General features: G+C 40.0%; 1 protein-coding gene across 12 annotated transcripts in view; it reads left to right on the top strand.

The window, feature by feature from the left end:
- The window catches only part of SCN8A (sodium voltage-gated channel alpha subunit 8), a 178,659-nt gene that overhangs the window by 70,267 nt on the left and 94,088 nt on the right, over positions 1–14,304 (top strand). For 5 of the 12 annotated variants that reach the window (XM_087442385.1, XM_087442381.1, XM_087442376.1 and 2 more), the window contains exons 1-3: positions 9,528–11,318; positions 11,974–12,102; positions 13,667–13,758. The exons of 1 other annotated variant lie outside the window; for it this stretch is intronic. In XM_087442385.1, coding sequence (XP_087298511.1) covers positions 11,239–11,318; positions 11,974–12,102; positions 13,667–13,758 — 301 coding nt within the window. In that variant the 5' untranslated portion in view covers positions 9,528–11,238. Of the gene's footprint in view, positions 1–9,165; positions 9,285–9,527; positions 11,319–11,973; positions 12,103–13,666; positions 13,759–13,914; positions 14,007–14,304 lie in introns of those variants that run through there. 6 more of the 12 variants (XM_087442383.1, XM_087442378.1, XM_087442375.1 and 3 more) reach the window with 4 other exon arrangements.

Raw genomic sequence — 14,304 nt, 5'->3', positions numbered from 1 at the left:
GTAAGGCTAAAGTCAGCTAAAAACGAGAGGGTCAGGCATTTCCAGTGGTCAAAACAGTTAAGATCTAGGGTCCAAACTCTAGGAGACAGTCATAAGTCAGTGTCAATAACAGTTATAGCCAGATAGACTCAAAGGGTGTTGGTTCCCAGCTGCCTTCTTGTAGATTAGCTCAATCTCTGAGCCCCTAGGTGTTCATTATAGCCAGAAGGTTATCAGATGCCTGCAGGTGACCTTTGCTCTATTGAGATGATGACCTCTCAGGCGAGGGAGAACTTGGTTGAGTGGAGTCACTCTGCTGGGCCATGTGTCCTGCAGCAAACCAGGGGCTGGATAATAAACCTTTCTCTAAGAAGCCTTGTGTTCTGTAATAGACTCCACCCCTGTATTGAGAACTCTTCTCTCTAATGTCCTTTCATATTTATGCACCCTTTATTATTGTAATTTATGCTTTTTGTATGGTTAAAAAAATTAATCCAATCCCGGGGTGAGTGTGGGGAGATGTTACTGAGTCGGCTGCACTGCAGCACCGTGATATCTGTGGTATCATGTGATATCACCGTGATACATTGTATTGCATTTGCAGTGTGCTAGGATTTGTTTGGTATGTATATGAATGTGCTTGTACCTGGCCTTGCACAATGTCCCTTCCCCTTGTCGTAGAGCCCAAAGAGAATACATCTTACCCTGAGTTAGCAGTGGCAAAGCTCCTCCATCGTGTGCTCCAAGCCCCACGTTGCTAATTAAAAATGAAAAGCCCGTGCTTTTCAGAAGGCTTGTTTTATGCCGGCATGACACATTTGTTAATACTCCATGCCATAGCTCGTTAAGAGCTGTTCCACTGCTCTTAATGGGCCTTGTGCTCAAACACATTCAATGGCTGTTGTTATAAACTGATAGTTCCCCTTGGGCAGTAAACCACAATTCAATTTCAATTTCCCTTTTAACTCATTTACTTACAAAGATCTAATTTAAGACAGATTAGGTAAAATATTATTGGACTTCATGAGCACCAAGTGAGCGTTGCTTAAGAAGTATTCTCCTAAGAATCCAAAGCTTGCTGTCCTTCCCACTCCTCCTGGGTGTTCGAGCAGTGTTGAACAAGGCACGAGTCTCCTTTTCTGGGTTCTCACCAGCAGTTTAACGATGATTACCGAGATTTAATCAGCCGTGCATACGGCTTAAAAATGCTGTTGTATATTTTTTAAAAGTCAGCCCATCACCAGTCATCCCTATTCCTTCTCTCTCCCGTATTCACTGTTCTGCCAAGAAAGGGGAGAAAAGTAGGGGAGCTAGGGCAGGGAGGAGCAGCGCAGTCCTGTCGTGGGACTGCTCCAAGCTGCCCCCGCCCACAGAGGTATAGGTATCAGGGTGATATCCAGCATTGTTGAGCCTACACGTGACAGAGCGTCACTGGAGGGAGCAGAATAACTAATTCAGGAGAGTTCTACCAAGACGCAATGTGAAAGAATAACAGGCTTTCTGCCCAGAAGTATGGTTTGCTGCTTTGTTGCCCTTAATCTGGATGCTTCTGCATATTTTCCAAATCGTAGAATCATAGATGTCAGAGCTGGAAAGGAACTGGGCACACCCATCGGGCAGCCTCCCTCTCATTTTATGGATGAGGAAAATGAGATCCAGAGAGATGCAGTGGCTCACCCAGGCCGTACAGCGAAGCGAGGTAGAGGCAGGTGAAGGAGAACCTATGTGTTTTAAAACATGTGTTTTAACGACCTGAGAGATGATCTAGTGATTTCCAAATCCTGGTGAGCACAGATTCATCTGTAGCTTATTTAATCAGAACTTTTGAGGTAGGACTTATGAATCTGTATTGTTAAAAAGAAAGCTACTCAGATAATTCTTAGGCAGCCAGTCTGGCCTGGTCAGGAACTGGTATCCGTGTATAACCGGGATCAGCCAACTATGACCCACGGGCCAGATCAGCTCTGCCATTTGTTCTTGTATGGCCCATGAGTTAAGAAGGGTTTTTACGTTTTTAAATGGTTGGGAAAAAGCCAAAAGAAAAATAATACTTTGTGATGTGTGAAAATTATATGATATTTAAATTTCCTTGTCTATAAATAAAGTTTTATTGGAACACAGCCACTCTTACTTGTTTCCATGTTGTCTGTGGTTACTTTTGCACCACAGTGGCAGGGCTGAGTTGTTGCAACAGGGACTGTATGGCTCACAGAGCCTTCAATATTTATCATCTGTCCCTTTACAGAAGTTTGCTGACCCCTCATATATACTGTTCTCTCTCATATAAGCTGTGCAAGCACCAGTGTTAGAAGGGAGATTCCTAAGCTTTGCGTACTTGTGTTGGTCCAGACATCATCATGCTTTATGCAAAAGGTGCAGTTATGAAAGCTTGCATATAAATTAAGCATATGTACATCTAATTATTTTAAGAATAAAGTATTTTTTTGGTAATACAATTTGCTACTTGAGGTATGGAGGGTTCACCTTCATTTCAGGCTTGTGGACTAGATGTTTATTTCTCTTTGAATAGGAAAAAAGGTCTCCTCTTTTTATACTTGGTGAAGGTATAGGATGTAAGTATTTAGAAAGGGGTGATGATAAACTGTTTTTATTCTGTATTCAGTATTCAGTCCCCAAATTAATTGTGAAATTTCTCTACACATAAAATATCCTTAGTAAAGCCTTTCTACCTACAAAACCAGTTTTTTAGTTCACTAAAGACACCTAGTTTCCCTCCAGATCATTGGTCTCCTTGCCAGCCCATCACTGTGCTAATTCAGAATCCTAGCAGCCTCCTAGTTTTTCTTCAACCAAGGTCTAACAATTTCAATTTCCCAATGTCTTTCTTTTCTTTTTCCTCTTCTCCTTTTCCCTCCCCTCAGACCTACAGGCGGCAAACAGTTACTGAGCCTCTGCCGTGTGGCAGGCACGGGGCGGGCACTGATTCTGGATAGGGCACGCTCTCAGTGGTACCTCGAGACCTGTCTTTCCATCATGTCCAGACTAAGAGACAAGAGAAATGGAAGGTGCAGAGTATGTTACTTGTAAAATCCTGTTGCCTGTCTTCTTCTAAGGCAGATAGGTGATTTCACAAAGGCCTGGCGGGGTGGTTTTTAGATGCTAGGACGGGGGCCAGCGCTTCTTTCCTTGTTGCTTAGGCTTTTATTTAGGGTGCCCCGGGGGTCGAATTTCTCATTCACCGGAGAATCCGTCCCCCACACCAATCTCCTTCTCTGCCATATTGCCCCTAAATTGCCTCTCAGTCTGGCACAGTAGAAGCTGGAAAGAGACTCTAAACTTGGCATGACATACTGCTCTTTGCTGCGTGACCTCTGCTAGGTGGTGTCCCTCTCCTGAGCTTTTGTAAAATGCATAGAGGATAATAATCCCTTCTTCACCCCTACTTCACAGGAATATTATGAGGTTGAATGAGGAGGTTATTTAAAAGCCTTGACATTTTCATAGAGGGGGTTGCTATAGAAACACAGAGGGGTATGAGTACTTCAGAGAGGGGGTTTCAGGGAAGTCCTGGGCTCTTTGTTTCTTTGGGAAGCCAAAATGTGAAAGAGTCACAGCTCGGCCCTTGACCTGTCTCAGGCCCACCCAGGTCTACCCTGTACTTCCTGCTGCGTTTAGGGTTAGGTTTTCCCTGCAGCACACCCCCCCAGAGCCAGGACACTCGAGTACAGAAGAACATTACCGCACTGCCATCTCAAACACTAGGGATGGCGCACTGAGTGTTTCCAGAATGTATATGGCTCAATACCAGCACTGCCCTTCTACTGGGGAGAGAATAGCATGACTCTGCCAGATGAGGAAAGGAAAGAACAGAAGATGAGAGAAATTTTTAAAAATCTGCTAACAATGCTGTCTTGGGAGCACACGTGTTCAGTGTTATACTGGAACTGTGGGAGGCGCTATGAGATTAAGTCCTGCCCTCTGAGGGCTTAAATCCTAGTTTTAGGGGTAGGGGGTAGGGTGGAAGGAAGGGTAAAAAAAAAAAAAAAGCTTGGAGGATAATGAAAGGCACAAGCTCTGAGTATAATAGGAGTTCAGAAAAGGGAGAGCTCAGAGTAACTGGAAATACATCATAAAGAAAGTGAGACCTCAGTACCAAATTCAGCTAATGCTGACCTCCGTGGGACGGAGGGGGTGTATTTGGAGAGGGGTGCAGAGAGGAGCAGTATTGGTAAGGCATTATTTCTTAGGCTAACTGATGGGTGCATAGATGTTGGTGGTGTCATTCTTGAGACATTTTTGTATGTCTTCTACTGCTTAAAGGGTTCATTTTGTTGTTGCAGTGTTTGTTTTTTATTGAGATATAATTCACAAGCTAGAAAATTCACCAAAGTGTAAATTGATTGATTTTTTTGTTCACAAGGTTGTACGGCCATCACCACCATCTAATTTCAGAACATTTTTGTCACCCCAAAGAGACCCATTAGTGGTGATTCCCCATTGCCCTCTCCATCCAGCCCTAGGCAACCTCTAACCGACTTTCTGTCATAGATTTGCCTGTTCTGGACATTTCATGTAAATGGAATCGTACAATATGTAGCCTTTTGTGTCTGAATTCTTTTCAAGATTTTCAGGGTTTACCCATGTAGCATGTATAAATACTTAGTTTAATTTTTCTCTCTCTTTTTTTCTGAAATAGAGATGTCTTTATTTTTCAAAAAGCTCCTCAAATCATTCTGAAGTTCCCAATGGGTTAGGAACCACTTTTAGCTATTACTATTTTTAATTCTATTGTTTGGCTTGGAATAAAGCTGATTTTTTAAAGTTATCAATAAATAAAGCTGATTTTTTAATGTTATCAATAAATAAAGCTGATTTTTAAAAATGTATCAATAACACCTTACTGGGTACTCTTCGGGTAATAATGTGTGTATTTTTTATTGTGGTAAAATATACATAACACGAAATTTACCATTTTAACCATTTTTAAGTACACAATTCAGTGGTATTAAATACATTCACCCTATTGTTGTGCAGCCATCACCACTATCCATTTCCAGAACTTTTTCATCATCCCGACCAGAAACTTATACCCATTAAACAATAACTCTCCATTCTTTCTGCCGCCAGCCCCTGGTAAGCTTTATTCTACTTTGTGTCTCTATGAATTTGACTACTCTAGGTACCTCATATAAGTGGAATCATATAATATGTGTTCTTTTGTGTCTGGGTTATTTCACTTAGCATAATGTCTTCAAGGTTCATCTATGTTGTAGCATGTGTCAGCATTTCATTCCTTTTAAAGAGTGAATAATATCCCATTATATGGATATACCACATTTTGTTTATCCGTTTGTCAGTTGATGGACATTTGGGTTTTTTCCACTTTTGCAGTATTTTGAATAATGCTTTTATGAACATTCGTGTATGTTTTTGTGTGAACACCTGTTTTCAGTTCTCCTGGGTATACACCTAGGAGTACAATTGCTGGGTCGTATAATAACTCTGTTTAACTTTTGAGGAACTGCCAAATTGTTTTCCAAAGTGGCTGAACCGTTTTTCTTTCCCACCAATAATATATGAGGGTTCCAATTACTTTACAGCCTTACCAACACTTGTTATTTTCCAGGTTTTTTTTTTAGTTGTAACCATCCTGGTTGATGTGAAGTGATATCTCACTGCGGTTTTATTTGCATTTCTCTAATCACTAATGGCGTTGAACATCTTTTCATGTGCTTGTTGGCCGTTTGTATATCTGCTTTGTAGAAATGTCTATTCAAATCCTTGCACATTTTTAAATTGGATTACTTGTCTTTTTACTATTGAGTAGTAAGAGTTCTTTATTCTGGCTGCTAGACCCTTATTAGATATATGATTTGGAGATATTTTCTCCCTTCTGTGGGTTGTCTTTTCACTTTCTTGATAGTGTCGTTTGTTGCACAAAAGTTTTGAATTTTGATGAAGTCCAATTATCTGTTTTTTCTTTGGTTGCTTGTGCTTTAGGTGTCACATCTATGATGACATTGCCTAATCCAAAGATGTGAAGATTTACTCCTGAGTTTTCTTCGAAGAGTTTTATAGTTTTAGCTCTTACATTTAGGTCTTTCATCCATTTTGAGTTAATTTTTGTATAGGGTATGAGATCGAGGTCCAAATTCATTCTTTTGCCCATAGTTATCCAGTTGTCCCAGCACCATTTATTGAGGACTACTCTTTTCCCGTTGAATTGTCTTGGCACCCTTGTCAAAAATCAATTCACCATAGATGTATGGGTTTATTTCTGGACTCTCTATTCTATTGATATATCTGGCTATCCTTATGTTAGTGCCACAGTCTTGATTACTATATCTTTGTAGCAAGCTTTGAAATGGGGAAGTGTGAGTCCTCAACTGCGTTCTTATCTTTCAAGATTGTTTTGGCTATTTTGGTTCCCATGCATTTCTATATGAATTTTAGGATCAGCTTGTTAATTTCTGCCCCAAAATGCAGTTGAAATTTTGATAGAGATTGCATTGAATCTGTAGATCAGTTTGGAGAGTGTTGCCTTCTTAACAATATTAAGCCTTCTAATCCATGAGCATAAGATGTCTTTCCATTTATTTAGATCTTTGATTTCTTTAAATGATGTTTTGTAGTTTTCAATGTACGAGTCTTGTACTTCTTTTGTGAAATTTATTCCTAGGTATTTGAGCATCTTTTGGATGCTCTTGTAAATGGAGTTGTTTTCTTAATTTCATTTTTGGATTATTTATAGTGTATAGAAATATAACTGATTTTTGTATATTGATCTTGTATCTTGAAACCTTGCTGAACTTGTTTATGAGTTCTAATAGTTTTGTGCGTATGTATTCCTTAGGGTTTTCCATATGCAAGATCATTTCATCTGCAGATAGAAATAGTTTTACTTGCTTAATTGCCGTGTCTAGAACATCCGGTACAGTGTCAAATAAAGTGGTGAGAGTGGACATCTTTGTCTTGTTCCTGATCTTAGGGAGAAAGCTTTCAGTCTTTTATCATTAAATATGATGTCAGCTGTGGGTTTTTCATAGTTGCTCTTTATCGGGTTAAGGAAGTTCCCTTCTATTTCTAGTTCGTTGAGTGTTTTTATTATGAAAGAGTGTTGGATTTTATCAAATGCTTTTTCTGCATCTAATGAGATGACCATGTGGTTATTATCCTTTATTTTATTAATATGTTGTATAACATTGATTAATTTTCTTATGTTAAACCATCTTTGCATTTCTGGGATAAATGCCACTTGGTCATGGTGTATAATCCTTTTTATTTGCTACTGGATTTGGTTTGCTGGTATTTTGTTGAGACTTTTTGTGTCTGTATTCATAAGAGATATTAGCCTATAGTTTTCTTTCCTTGTGATGTCTTCGTCTGGTTTTGTGTCAAGGTAATACTGGCCTTACAGAATGAGTTGGGAAGTGGGCCCTTCTCTTCTATCTTTGGGAAGAGTTTGTGAAGGGTTGATATTGATTCTTCTTTAAACATTTGTTAAGAATCATCAGTGAAGCCATCTGGTCCTGGGCTTTTCTTTGTAGGGTTTTTTAATGTAAGGTGCAGGAGAGTATAGTAAAATCCCATTTGAGAGAGAGACAAAGAGAGTCTCCTTAAGGCTATATCCGTGTGCTTGTATTTACACAGAAAAGTTCTGGAAAGATACACGAGAAGAGATCTACAAGCCGCAAAGGTTACCTTTGGGTAATGAGATGGAAGTCTTCTATTCCTGTTGTTTTTTTTTTAAATAATTATGAGCATGTATTGCTTAAAATTAAAAAAACAAACAAACCCTAGTTAAAACGGCTAACATTTGACCCTTTCACCCTCACAGGGAGATGCTGGGGCTGGGTGCTGGCCCTGGGCCTTGTCTCTTTAGGACCTCAGACTAGTAGGCCCCGCATCTCTCCAGCTTCACAGTCTGCTGCTCCCCCTTCTCTATTTTATCCTCTATCACACTCAATACTTGTCAATTCCCTGAAAACAACCCACAGTTATATGCAACTCACTGTGCTTTACACATTCTATGCTATTCCCTTTCCTTGCCAACCCTTCCCCCTTTATCTGCCCAATTTATATCTCTTAATCTCTACTTATCCTTTAAAACCCCTTCCAAATATTAGTCACCTTCCTTTGTGAACATCTCCCAGCTCATTCTCCTCCCTTTCATTCCCCACCCAAGGGGAAAATATCCCTTCCTCCTGCTGCCTCTCATACGTTACGCATATTTTTGTTATTGAACTTTGTATTTACTCTGCATCATAATTGCTAGTTCACATGTGTGTCTTCCCTAAAAGTATAATTTTAGTCAATTTTGTATCCCAGGAGCTCAGCACAATGCTTGGCACAAAATAGATGCTCAAAAATATTTTAATTGAATTGAATTCCTAAGGCAAGAAAAGGCATTCTGGGTAGGATGAGCAATGTGAGCAAAGGCCAAAATTACGAATTATTATAACGTGCACTCGTTTGGCAAGACAGGAAGTTTCATGCTGGGAAATAGGGCTGAATGATTTTGGCAAGGCTGATAATGGAGGCTCTTAAAAGTGAGATAGAGTAAATTTGGTGGAATGAAGAACTCTTCTCACTTCCTTCAAGTCTTTGCTCAAGTCTCTCTTCTCAGCGGACTTACCCTGACCACCTCCTTTAACTGGTCACCCATCCCCTGAGCCCAGCGCTGGGGACCTCTTTTTCTCTCATCTTCCTCCTTTTTCCATAGCACTTACCACATTCTATAGACTTTACACATTCATAGGGTTTCTTATTTATTGTCTTCCCTCCTCATTAGAATATAAGAACCCCGCATAGGGTACCCCTGTTTGCTGATCGTTCCCAAGTACCCAGAGCATTGACTGGCACACGTAGGCACTCAGTGAACGTTTGTTGAGTGAATGAATCCTAAATTAATGAACTTCAGGATCTTGTCTAGAGCTGGCATAGATAGCTTAGGTATAATTCAAATGGCTTGTTTCTGGAAGAAATGAGTTTATTCTGTAAAACTGCTACGGTAGTGCCAGGTATTTGTAATATAATCTGGGGCAGGGCAGGGGAGGGAGGTGAGGGAAAGAGAGATGTATTGCCTTAAGGCTTCTTGCCTTAGAAACCAAATTGGGAAGTAAAAATTCTAAGTACGTTTGAATTTATTTCTTGCCTAGAAAAATGTTGTTTCGTGTAGTGATTAATTCCCATGCTTTAATAATTTCTCTTTTTCTTTCTCCACAGACCTTTGTAGTATTAAACAGAGGGAAAACTCTCTTCAGATTTAGTGCCACGCCTGCCTTGTACATTTTAAGTCCTTTTAACCTGATAAGAAGAATAGCTATTAAAATTTTGATACATTCATATCCTTTTCTGCAAATGTGGAGTGAGCGTAGCAACTGCATGGTCGCTGGTGCATGTTTCTGAATTTTGACTACTGAATTGTATATTAAGTATTTTACCAGTAGCGTGGTTGGTAAACTTCCAGCGGTCAGAAGTTTAAGAATGAACTTCTGCCATATCCTGAGCTGAGCTTCAGCAAATTCTTTTTTCTTAGGATGATATCACAGGAGTCTGGAATTTTGTTGGTGGCATTAAGAGGGACAAATTAAAATGGTAACCTTTTACTGAAGTTTTACTTTTTAAAGTGCTCAGACTTTTTAATTTCATCCTGAGGCAGATTATTCAGTTTTTTAATGTATGTAAGTCCATTATTAGAATTTTTTGAAAGCTACTTCTTGAGTTACAAGTGGTTAAATGAATGCTTTAGAGATCTGCCTTGGATTTTTTTGATTTCTTGAGCAGTGAGCTCAGAAAGTATCTGACATAGTTTCTCAGATTAAATGGCCTCCTTGGTACAGAGGTTCAGATCTAGATTGTAGGATTGATATGAATCTTTTCTGGTATTTTTACTCCTCTTAAACAGAAAATGCCGATATATTCATGTGGCCTGACTTTTATATCTTATTAATATAAGAGCGCATATGACAGATGAAAAGTTATGTGATGGGTTTAGCAACTCTGCTCAGTGACTTTAAACTTTCATGGTTGGTATTTAATTTGACAGTACTTAGTCTCGTGCTTCAAAGAGTATCCTATCCTCCAAGTAGCTTGAGGACACCAGCAGTTGCAACTTGGTAAATTGGTTTGCTGAGCCTTTGCCACATTTTATTAACCCTAAGAATTTAGCAACCTGGTTCTGAAATCTGTGGTTTACAAGCGACATAATACTGAAATCTGAAGGTTTGCAAGGAAATAAATAATTCACAACGGACTTCTTCTCTTTTTGGTGGATCAGAAGATAATGTTTTTTCTTTTCTGACCAGAACATGTTACTGTTCCCTGAAGAAAAATCTGGCTGTGGTGAAGAAAAATGCAGCTGTAAGAAGTATTTTTTCTTTTTAAAACTCCACTAATAGAATGAAGATGGTGAAGGCCATTAGCAAGAGAGAGTGAGTTAGCAGCGAATGAGATATGGCATCTGTGCTTGTTAAAGTGACAGTTTGAGTAACTCGTGCTGACCTGAAGCAGTTTAATTTTTCTCAGTAGACAAGAACAGAAAGGGCTGAGAAAGATCCTGGATGGAACTGAAATGGCAACAAAACGGTTTGCTATCCATAAACATTTCAGAGTGATCAGATGAATTTGCCCCATTACCCGATTCTTAGAGGAGTATGGTGGTGCAGATGTCCTGAAATCCTTACCCAACATGCCACAGCTGCTTTCTCAGACTGGACAAATTCAGCACACATTGGCTGTGGCCTCGCCCCCCAAGGACTGTTCAACCCTTTGGAGGACTAGGGAAAAAAGTAAACCCTTAATTACATGGAGATTTTCAAATAACTAGTTATGCAAGATAATTAGCTTAACAATAAATGAGTACCAAATAATATAGATTAAATTTCTTTTCTCACCTGATGACTTTGGCGTCTGGTATCCTGGTAGATTTCTGGTTACTACGCACAAAAGTATTTAGAGGCTTATTCCGTAGTTGAGGTAAAAGTGGTAAGAGGGGGAAATGTTTTATCCAAAAGGAGTAGAACAGTGACAGCCCTCTTGAAAGCGAGAGAGTGACCACCCTGCTGTGTCCACCCACAGGTCTCTGGTCAGGTGTGGATATGTGCGGGGCATTCTGTGTTGATGGCGGTGACCAGTTTTCGTTATCACCTTGCCTTTTCCTCCTGTTCTGTGCTTTGTCTCCTTTCAGCTCACTGATTTAATTCTCATGACACCCAATGTGAAATATGTTTGCTTTCTGGGGAAAAAACAGGCCATACTCTGTATATTCTCCCTTGACTCTTTTCTACAGTATTTAGCATGATCATTATGTGCACTATTTTGACCAACTGTGTATTCATGACTTTTAGTAACCCTCCTGAGTGGTCGAAGAATGTGGAGTAAGTGGCTCATTTCCTTATTTGTCTGCTTGCTTGTTTTAAAGATTTTCAGTCACTGAATCTTGCTTTGCACAAGTTTATCCATCAAGGAAAAAATTAGTTATTGCCCACTCTTTATTTCACTGAAAATGGTGAGGACGCATGTGGAAGCTAGGAAATATCCTTATAAATCAACTCTAGAAAGAGAAAGTATGTTCTGGAAGCTACGCCCCTCACCTCTACCCTTTCCTGTGCTAGCCACTGAATTGGCTTGCTGTCCCCTCACCATCTTGTACCTCAGGTCCTAATGATACTGCCGCCTTCTCCAATATTAGGTTCCCCTTTCTTTTTGACTTGTCTAAAGTTAAAAACAGCTCTGAGGCCTCCTCACCTGGTTCAAAATGATCACGGACTCTATGGCAGGACAGAGTTATTTCTTTGCAATACCCATCAGGACCCAATACAGCATTCCAAAGTTCTTGGTTTGTGCATTTCAGTAAGTTTCATTCGAAGCTTCCATTTCTCTTCCTCACTTCCTTTCGGCTGCATAGGCTGTGCCCTTTTGGTTTTGTCTCTGTTAGTTGAAGCCACGCTTCAGGCAAGTGTTATCTTAAAAGATGTGTTTAAAGTTTCTGTCTGTTCAGAAATTACCTCAAGCTATCCATTTCTTTGACAGGTACACGTTCACAGGGATTTATACATTTGAATCACTAGTGAAAATCATTGCAAGAGGTTTCTGCATAGATGGCTTTACCTTTTTACGGGATCCATGGAACTGGTTAGATTTCAGTGTCATCATGATGGCGTAAGTTCTCTGCTTACTTTATTGGTATTCTGAGTGTGATTATGTGTGTGTGGTTTCACTCCTGGGTGTGTTTGTATGACAGTGTTTGTAAGTGTGAGTTTGTGGGCACAGTTGTATGAGGAATTAATGGATAACCATGTAAGGCCGTATGGGCTTATGCCTGTAACTTGCTTGTGAAGGTCTCTTGTGGTTAGGTAATGATAGTGTGTTCATATGGGAGAAGGTAAGCAGAGGCTTTCAGCTGGGAGAGAAAGCAAGAAGAGATTTCCCACAGACACTGCCTCATACTTTCTTCCCCCTTATAACTGGACCAAGGTTTGCACATTTATCACTAGGCGGCCTTGGTGAAGACTTGAAATCCTTTAAATGTAAACCTTAAGCTGAACATCTGTTTCCTGGGTATGTTATATCACATATAATTTCATGAGGCTGGCCAGATGTTGCAGACTTCAGAGCACATTTTAGAGTCAAAACATGAGCCAAGTTATCCAAACTGGTCACTTCCTAAAGAATTACTGACCAGAACCGTAAACTATTGCTAGAGACTAGTGTAACTCCACATGGGTGTGTTAGCTGCTCTTGGTGATTTGTGTTGTTTGAACAATGAAGATGTGTCTCTGGGAAACTTAGCTGATGATGGAAGGGTTATAGCAGACTTTATTATATTTATTTCCAAACTGGGAAAATACTTTGTGGTTTGGTAGGGGGTAAGGGTGTTGTCTAGATCGTGTGTGTGTGTGTGTGTGTGCGCATGATGTGTAAGAGATTGAGTGCATTTGTGTATGTGTGGCTCTGAGAATCAGATAGAAAGATGTATTTCAACTGTAAAATGTGAATGAATGACATGCATTGAATATTTGAAACTGGAGCTTTGACTTTCTGTCATATTAAGGCAATTTCTAGCTTTCCAGCACTATGAATACACGTTGGTGCTCACTGAAAACTTAATGTCCTTGCTGGTGATAAAATGGGCACTTAACACAATATTTGCTCTGATCCCATGATCTGGATTTTACTGAGCCCTGCTTTTATATGTCACAAGCTAAAACTTCATCTGTAGGCATGACTGCAAAGATATGCAGACAACTCTTTGATAAGTCATATATACAGACATTTAGGCATTTTTGCCATTGTCAACTAAGGAGTTATTTTAATGTAGATTTGTTTCTGTGGGGCTCCTGCTGCAGAAATTTGTCTCTTTTTCCTAAGAAATTGTTCACAAAACTTGGGGACATAAGCCTTTGATACCTCCTGGCCTTCCTTTTTACTAAAAAAAGTGAATGGACGGAGAGTAGTCGTTCTGATTGGGATCTGCGCATCACAATGCTGATTAAGAGAGTAAGCCCCAGGAACCTGCTGGTTGTATCAGTTCTTTCAAATATACTTTTGAATTCTTCTTGCCCAACTGAAAAAAAGATGTGTTCCTTATGTTTATATTTTGAAACTTTTCTTTTTCAAGGAAAAAAATGAAATCATAGCTTGTATATAAGACCCTTTCTTCCCCCCATTCTCAACCCCTCGCCCAGTGGTACCATTACAAGTTAACTTTGGTTTGATTCTGCAGGTATATAACAGAGTTTGTAAACCTAGGCAATGTTTCAGCTCTACGCACTTTCAGGGTACTGAGGGCTTTGAAAACTATTTCGGTAATCCCAGGTAAGATGGCCCGGGGTTGGTGTTAGGTGTTGGGTTAGGGCCCTGACGTGACGTATTGTACTTTTTGTTTTGCTGTGATTTTGTTTTTTTCCTTTGGTGTTTGTGTTTGTGTCTGTGTTTGTCATTCGTGTCTGTGTGTGACCTCCCTTACTACAGATATGTGACAGAGTTTGTGGACCTGGGCAATGTCTCAGCGCTGAGAACATTCAGGGTTCTCCGAGCTTTGAAAACTATCTCTGTAATTCCAGGTGAGAAAATTTAAACACAAGACTGACTTGGCCTCATCTCTTTCCCCTCCATCCATTTTGTCCGCTACATTCTAAACCGGCGTCAGCACGGTTGACGTGGCCTTGCATTCAGCATGTTTTTCCTGGGAGACACTCTCTGGAATGGCCCTTTGGTCCTTAGGCACTTTCTCTGACAGTGCTTGCCAGGCATGCAGCCCCCATTCCATCCATGCTTTGAAAAAGCACGTGCTTAAGAATCACTTGGATCTTACAATACCTGAAAAAATTGTCACAGAGCTAGCTGTGTCTTTGAATATGA

The sequence above is a fragment of the Ceratotherium simum genome, chromosome 17 (assembly GCF_057802395.1).
Source record: "Ceratotherium simum simum isolate JZ-2026a chromosome 17, ASM5780239v1, whole genome shotgun sequence".
Taxonomy (NCBI): Eukaryota; Metazoa; Chordata; class Mammalia; order Perissodactyla; family Rhinocerotidae; genus Ceratotherium; species Ceratotherium simum.
Note: the sequence above shows the minus strand (reverse complement) of the source record. Positions and strands in the feature narration are given on the sequence as shown.